We start from the raw sequence: 6523 nt of genomic DNA, 5'->3' as shown, positions 1-6523 counted from the left end.
CAGCCTGGACTCGAACCCCCAGCCTGGACTCGAACTCGCAGCCTGGACTCAAACCTCCAGCCTGGACTGGGGGTTTGAGTCCAGGCTGCGGGTTCCAGCCCAGCCTTAGGATTACGGAACCACAGACCTGACCACGGAGCTACCAGCTCTCTGTGTTTTTACTCTGTTCGTGTGTTCAAACGTTTCTCTTTACCTAAATGAAAAGCTACGCCTACAAACATGGAGTCCTACTCCAAGAGACGAAGGAGCAGACCAGGTGACCAGGCTGGTGGAGACACAGGAGACACAGGAGACAAAGTGGACCCAACAGCTGTGGTCAGGGGAGAGTGAGGCGAAGGTTCAGGCTGGGTTCTGGTCCACTCAGACCTCTGATGAAACCTCAGCTCCAACTATCCCTAAAATATGGATCCTCCTTCAAAGACCCAGGACGCTCCACTGTTGGAAGAAAAAGGAGAACCAAAGACTGGGTCTGGCGGGACTCTTTGGTCCCATCAGCTGGGTTTTGTGATGATTGAGGACGGTACCAACAGATTCACCCACATCTGAAAATCATGTTTATGACTCTGGAATCCTGTCAGGTTTGTGCTGTTAACACACTTCAAAGAACTTCAAAGTTCTTCCTGTCTGGTGGTAAAAAATCATTGAATGAGATCTTTTTATTTCTGTGTCAACTGCTAAGTGAAGTCATGACTGTGATACGGTTTCAACGGACCTTCCAGCTCGGAGATCATGGACTCGTGTTTGCTCTTCAGCTTGGTCAGATTCTTGGACTTCTCCTCCTCCTCGGCCAGGTTGGAGGTCATGTCAGCCAGACGCTCCTCCAGAAGCTTCCGCTCCTGAAAGCAGAACGAGGTCGGTGAGAACTGGAGCCCAAAGTGGTTCCAAAGACAGCCTTCAGAGCTGCACGTCGTTCACCTTCTGCAGTTTGTTGTTCTGGTCCTCCATGAGCAGGACGTCCTCCTCCAGTTTCTTCACCTTCGCCTCCACAGCAGCTTTGTCCAGCTGCAGCTTCTGCCGAGCGTCCTCCTCCTCTGCGATGTGAGCCTCCATCAGCTGCAGGAAAGTTACGACAGTTCATCTTCATCTGCTGCATTAAGGTTTGTTCTCTAATATAATTCAGTTTCCAACTATCCTGAGTGATGCTGTCAGCTGACTGTTGTTTTATTGTATATTTTGTTTTAATTCTGCTGCTTCATTTCATTTAACCACAGTTACTGTAATGTGATGTTAGCAGCGCCCCCTGTGGGTGAAGTACAGCAAGTTTTCTGGTCTTTTTGTTTTTCCAGTTCTTGTACAAACTGTCAAATGTTTTTCAGTGTTCTGCTTAAAGGAAACGTGTGAAACCTGGAGCTGCTGCTCCATGTTCTTCTTCTCCTGCTGCAGGGAGATGCTGCGCTCCTCCTCCTCCTCCAGCCGGGCCTCCATCTCATGCAGCACCTCCTCCAGCTCCTGCTTCTTGGCCTCCAGACGCACCCTCATCTCCTCGGCCTCGGTGTACAACTCCGTCTCCGCCTGAAGCTTCAGCTCCAGCTGCATCCGCTCCTCCATCAGCTGCAAACCGGAGCCTCCATCAATGAGATCACAGCGTTCTTTGCTTTTTGAGGAAGACAGAAGGAAATGAAACACTTCCTTTGATTCACCTGAGTGTGTTTCTGACTAATGTCCTTCAGTTCAGCCTCAGTCTTCGCCGCCACCTCTCGGACTGCTTTCAGCTCCTCCTCTTTCTGACCCATCTCCTCCTCCTGTCGGGTCACCTGAAGCAGGGGCTTCACCTGGATCACAAACCACATGTTCAGAGAGAAACCTCGGGCCCGTTCAGAGCTCAGAGTGTTTTCCTGTTTGCTCGTGTGTGAAGAACCTTAGTGAACAGCCTCCACCACTGCCAGTTCCTGAGTTTCAGGTAACAAGCGCAGTTCCTCTGCAGGACCTTCATGGCGCTCAGCTGCTGCTGGCGTTTGCTGAAAGCCCTGAAGACAAGAAGAACCAGACGTGAGTCCTCCTCAGGTGGGAACAGGGCGTGGTTCCCTAAAAACGCGTCTCTCACTTTCGGCCCAAGAAGCCTCGTGCTTGAGCCTGGAAGGTGATGATGACGACGGTCAGTTTAAGGTCTCGCTCTTCCTCCAGCTGAGCCAAAACCCCGGTTCTGAAGAACATTTTACTCTGACCGATGCGGTACAGGTTGGGGTCCAGGTCCAAGTGTTTCACCTGGAGGCGGGGCAAAGAGTTCGGTGAGCTGGTAATGAGATAAAAGAAGAGGTGTTCTCCTTCAGCTCACCATCAGACAGCACGCCTGCTTCCCATCCATGAAGCCTTTTGGGATGGCGTTCGCTGCCAGGATTTCATACCTGAAACACCAGGAGAACGTCAGAGCTCAGAGTCTGTGACGGGGGTCACTGTCAGCCACCACCACACCCAATTCTAGCTTAAAATCAGTCGAATTAACTGATCTGTAGCCAGACACGAGCAAAAACACTATCGCCCTTTTTCCTTTGGAGACAGAAATCAGTCTTTATTAGTTAGTTTATTCTAATCTTAATATCTGATTTTAATTTGAACCGTGGACAAACTGCATCAGCAGCATTTGTTTTTGTCTCCACCTGATCGCTGCCCTCCAGTGGCCGCAGTCAGGAACTGCAACAAAACGTTTAAATCGTCTTTCAGAACACAAAATGGTTCCTAGTTAGAGGCGGAAGAAGACATTTCTTCCACCGGACAGGATCCTGGACGGGACGAGATTTTAACATCTTTTCTCTTCAGAACTCAGGAGGTCCAATTCATTTTCTTAAGGAGCCTAAATTAAAACCTTTTTTTGAAAAAAATATCCAAAAAAGGGTAAAAAAACGAAATATAATACAGAAAGTAAAATATGTCTTAACTGCAGGGAAGAATATTCAACGTTTGACAACAACTAAATAAAACAGATTAAATTAAATAGATGTTTTATTATTTATCTGCATAGAGCTGAATCTTATTATCTCCCTGAGGACCTGAGATCTCCATAAATCCAGATGTTTCCGAGCAACAGCTGGTATCTAAAGGCTTTAAACATCAGCTTCACCTCTGTCTGAACTCCTGGAACACGATGCGGTTTGGAAATCCCTGCCTGCAGATCCGAATGCCCTCCAGGACTCCGTTACACCTGAGCTGCTCCAGAACCAGGTGAGCGTCCATCTTCCCTGCCTGCAGAAACAGCAAGCAGCAGAGGTAGAAACGGACCGGCTCTCCTGTCTGCAGATGAAAGGAGCTCTCACCCTTTTCTCGTGGTTGGGAATGATGCAGCGGACGAAGTTGGGCTGCGTGTTGTGCAGCGTGGTCATCAGTTTGCCCAGAGACTCTTTGTACAGCTGCCCCACCGTGCGGAACATGCCCTTCTTGGATTTGGTGGAACTGGGAGCAGAACTCTCGGACATTTTGGTGATTGTATCCAGACCCACCACTCGGTCCACTGAAGGGAAACATGTATCAGCACCGGTACCGGTTTCATGCAGGCGTGTCTCTCAGGAGGACTGACCGTCTTTCCACAGGTCCTGGATGAAGCTGCTGGACGAGTTGTTGAGCAGAGCTGTTACGTTGTCATTCAGAGGGTCCATGTTCTTCGTCAGCCAGTTGGCTGCGTTGTAATCAACCTGAAACACAGAAGAAGGTTTACAGATGAGGCCAACAGGCTTCAGGCTTTCCTGTGATCCGTTAAAGCGGACCACCTGTTCTCCAGACTTTCTGAAGTTCCCCTCACCTTCCCGGCGTAGTGCAGCACGGTGAACATCAGTTTATCTTTGTGCTGTTTGGGTTTGGAGAACTTGACGTGACCCGTGTGGGTGTTCAGCAGTTTGTCCACAAACGACTGGTCCGTGGCTTTGGGGAACCAGCACTCCTCATCGAGCAGAGCCAGGATACCCGGAGGATTGTTCTGGAAAAGACCACAGAGTCTTCATGACAAAAATGTCTTTTCCAGCTGTTTGAAGGAGTCAGGTTTATAATATTCGGAGAGGAACTGAGGACCGACGTGTGTGCAGCTGCACTGACCGGCCTCTCGATGAGCTCGATGCAGGGCTGCAGGTCCAAGCCGAAGTCGATGAAGTTCCACTCGATGCCCTCCCTCTTGTACTCCTCCTGCTCCAGGATAAACATGGTGTGGTTGAAGAGCTGCTGCAGACGCTCGTTGGTGTAGTTGATGCAGAGCTGCTCGAAGGAGTTGTCCTGCAGCCGGAGGAGGAGGAGGACATAAAGAACCATCCAGAACACAGTTTAATGTTTGTTGGGGAGGATTTACCTCAAAGATCTCAAAGCCAGCGATGTCCAGGATTCCCAGGAAAGACGAGGACTGTCTCTTACTCTTGTCCAGCGTCTTGTTGACTCTGGCCAGGATCCACCGGAACAGACGCTCATACATGGCTTTGGCCAGAGCTTCCACTGCAAAATCAGCCTGGAGATGAAGAACAAGGATTCTGATGCTTCGAGATAATAAACAACAAAACTGAGAGGCTTTAACTGAAACATCTGGTTCTGTGTTCTGGTACCTGCTGCTTGGTCTGGGCCTTCTGCACTACCTCCCTCCCCACCTTAATCCTGGGGGTGAGGATGGCGCGGGTGAAGTCGGTCACGTTGATGCCCTGCAGGCGGCACACCTTCTGGGCCGCTGCGGTTGGGTTGGACAAGTCAGAGACATCTGTCCTCAGAGACGTGAAGGTGCTTTTCTTTGTGAGGAAAGCTTACCGGTGTTGTCGGGCATGGTGGCCTGCTCGCTGTTCCTCTCCTTCTCAAACGTGATGTTCCCCAGCTGCAGCACTGTGGAGACCACCTTCAACATCCCTGCAGGGACAACAACAGAAACCTTTGGTCTCTGATTGACTGCTACATCTCAAGCTCCCTGGAAATCTAGTTTGTTAAATATTTGTTGGTTCCAGATGTTAAAATATGATTGAATTTGGTGCTTTTCTGTTTTAAACATTATTTTCTGATTGTACTAGTTCTGGTTCCAGGTCCGGCCCGTTGGTTGGTTCACTATGAGATGATTGGCTGAAAGAAAAGGCTCAGCCAATCAGAGGAGTTCAGAGCTGAAACCCCGCCTACAAGGTGGTATAAAAACCCTCAGCTGTTAAAAGAGTGAGAAAGCACCTAATCTCTCCTCCTCCATGAAGCCCATGATCTCCATCGCCTCCAGACTTTCCTCGAACAGCTCGTCGTCCTGCTGGCCGGGGATCTCCACGTGACCCGCCATCAGGAAGCGGTAGCTGCCGAAGTCCTCCAGGAGCAGCTCCTCTGCACAGAGAAACACTCAGAGATGATTCCTGAAGGTTCCTGAAGGTTTCATTCTTCTACGTTCCATAAAAACGACAAACGGTTCAGTCCGTTTTATTTAGCAGCAGCAGGTAGCTGTAGCACCTCCCGCTGGGTCATCAGAGCATCCTGTGACGGTAAAAGTGTCTCCCCTCGAGTCCTCCTGACGAGCTAACAGCTAGTCAGAGTGGACCCACGGACAAAGCAGATTCAGTGCTACAGCTAGCTGCTGCTGCTGCTTGAAATAACCACAGAATCATACGTGTGATGCCAGAGTGAGTAAAGGTTATAAAACAGTGTTCTGACTAGCCTTTAGCTCATCAGTCTGGTGTTTCTGAGCTATCTGCAACAGGTAAGACATTTATTGTGACCTTTAACAAGAACAAATGTCTCTGATTGATTTTCAGAGACGAGGGTGAAAACGAAGACGAGGCTTCGCCCTCACCCTTCATCTTGTCCCTGGCTCCAGCCACCATGTAGTAGAAGATGTGGAAGGCTCTCTCGGTGTTGGCCTGACGGATGCAGCGCGACTTCTCCAGGAGGTCTGATGGCTTTGGGTGAAGGAGCAGCAGATAAGCAGCTGATTCCGAGCAGCAGGTTTCCAGAGACAAAGGATACAGGTGTCGATGTTTGCTCCGACGAGGAACCCTGTCACGTCGAAGTTCAGTTTGATGAATTTCCCCTGCGGAGGACAGGACATCAGTGACAGGAGGACATGTCTCTCCTGCAGATTCGTCTCTATTCAGGTGGATAAAAACGTACGAATCGGGAGGAGTTGTCGTTCTTGATGGTCTTAGCGTTGCCGAAGGCCTCCAGGATGGGGTTCGCCTGCAGCAGCTGCTTTTCCAGCTCCCCCTGCAGACAGAGAACAGGTTCTCGTGTTCTCCTGTTCTCAGGTTCTCGTGTTCTCATGTTGTCGTGTTCTCCTGTTCTCGTGTTCTCATGTTCTCCTGTTCTCCTGTTCTTGTGTTCTCATGTTCTGGTGTTCTCGTGTTCTCATGTTCTTGTGTTCTCATGTTCTGGTGTTCTCGTGTTCTCGTGTTCTCATGTTCTCGTGTTCTCGTGTTCTCGTGTTGTCGTGTTCTCCTGTTCTCGTGTTCTCCTGTTCTCGTGTTCTCATGTTCTCATGTTGTCGTGTTCTCATGTTCTCGTGTTCTCAGGTTCTCGTGTTCTCATGTTCTCATGTTGTCGTGTTCTCATGTTCTCATGTTCTCGTGTTGTCGTGTTCTCCTGTTCTCGTGTTCTC

At 49.7% G+C, this 6523-nt stretch overlaps 1 protein-coding gene across 1 annotated transcript in view; it reads right to left on the bottom strand.

Moving 5' to 3' along the window:
• Window positions 1-712: 712 nt before the first annotated feature.
• Window positions 713-6523, bottom strand: part of LOC108228632 (myosin-11) — a gene marked incomplete at its 3' end in the record, with an annotated part of 10773 nt that continues 4962 nt past the window's right edge. Inside the window, exons 7-25 of the mRNA XM_037974487.1 lie at window positions 6040-6132; window positions 5896-5959; window positions 5723-5821; window positions 5116-5259; window positions 4714-4809; window positions 4518-4636; window positions 4271-4423; window positions 4024-4197; window positions 3734-3907; window positions 3512-3626; window positions 3252-3445; window positions 3059-3180; window positions 2276-2345; window positions 2045-2205; window positions 1859-1967; window positions 1641-1772; window positions 1345-1551; window positions 916-1053; window positions 713-836 (exon numbers count right to left, since the gene is read on the bottom strand). Coding sequence (XP_037830415.1) covers window positions 713-836; window positions 916-1053; window positions 1345-1551; window positions 1641-1772; window positions 1859-1967; window positions 2045-2205; window positions 2276-2345; window positions 3059-3180; window positions 3252-3445; window positions 3512-3626; window positions 3734-3907; window positions 4024-4197; window positions 4271-4423; window positions 4518-4636; window positions 4714-4809; window positions 5116-5259; window positions 5723-5821; window positions 5896-5959; window positions 6040-6132 — 2488 coding nt within the window. The remainder of the gene's footprint in view (window positions 837-915; window positions 1054-1344; window positions 1552-1640; window positions 1773-1858; window positions 1968-2044; window positions 2206-2275; window positions 2346-3058; window positions 3181-3251; window positions 3446-3511; window positions 3627-3733; window positions 3908-4023; window positions 4198-4270; window positions 4424-4517; window positions 4637-4713; window positions 4810-5115; window positions 5260-5722; window positions 5822-5895; window positions 5960-6039; window positions 6133-6523) is intronic.

This window comes from Kryptolebias marmoratus, unplaced genomic scaffold, assembly GCF_001649575.2.
Source record: "Kryptolebias marmoratus isolate JLee-2015 unplaced genomic scaffold, ASM164957v2 Scaffold87, whole genome shotgun sequence".
NCBI lineage: Eukaryota > Metazoa > Chordata > Actinopteri > Cyprinodontiformes > Rivulidae > Kryptolebias > Kryptolebias marmoratus.
The sequence above is the reverse complement of the archived record's forward strand: the minus strand, read 5'-3'. Positions and strand labels throughout refer to the sequence as shown.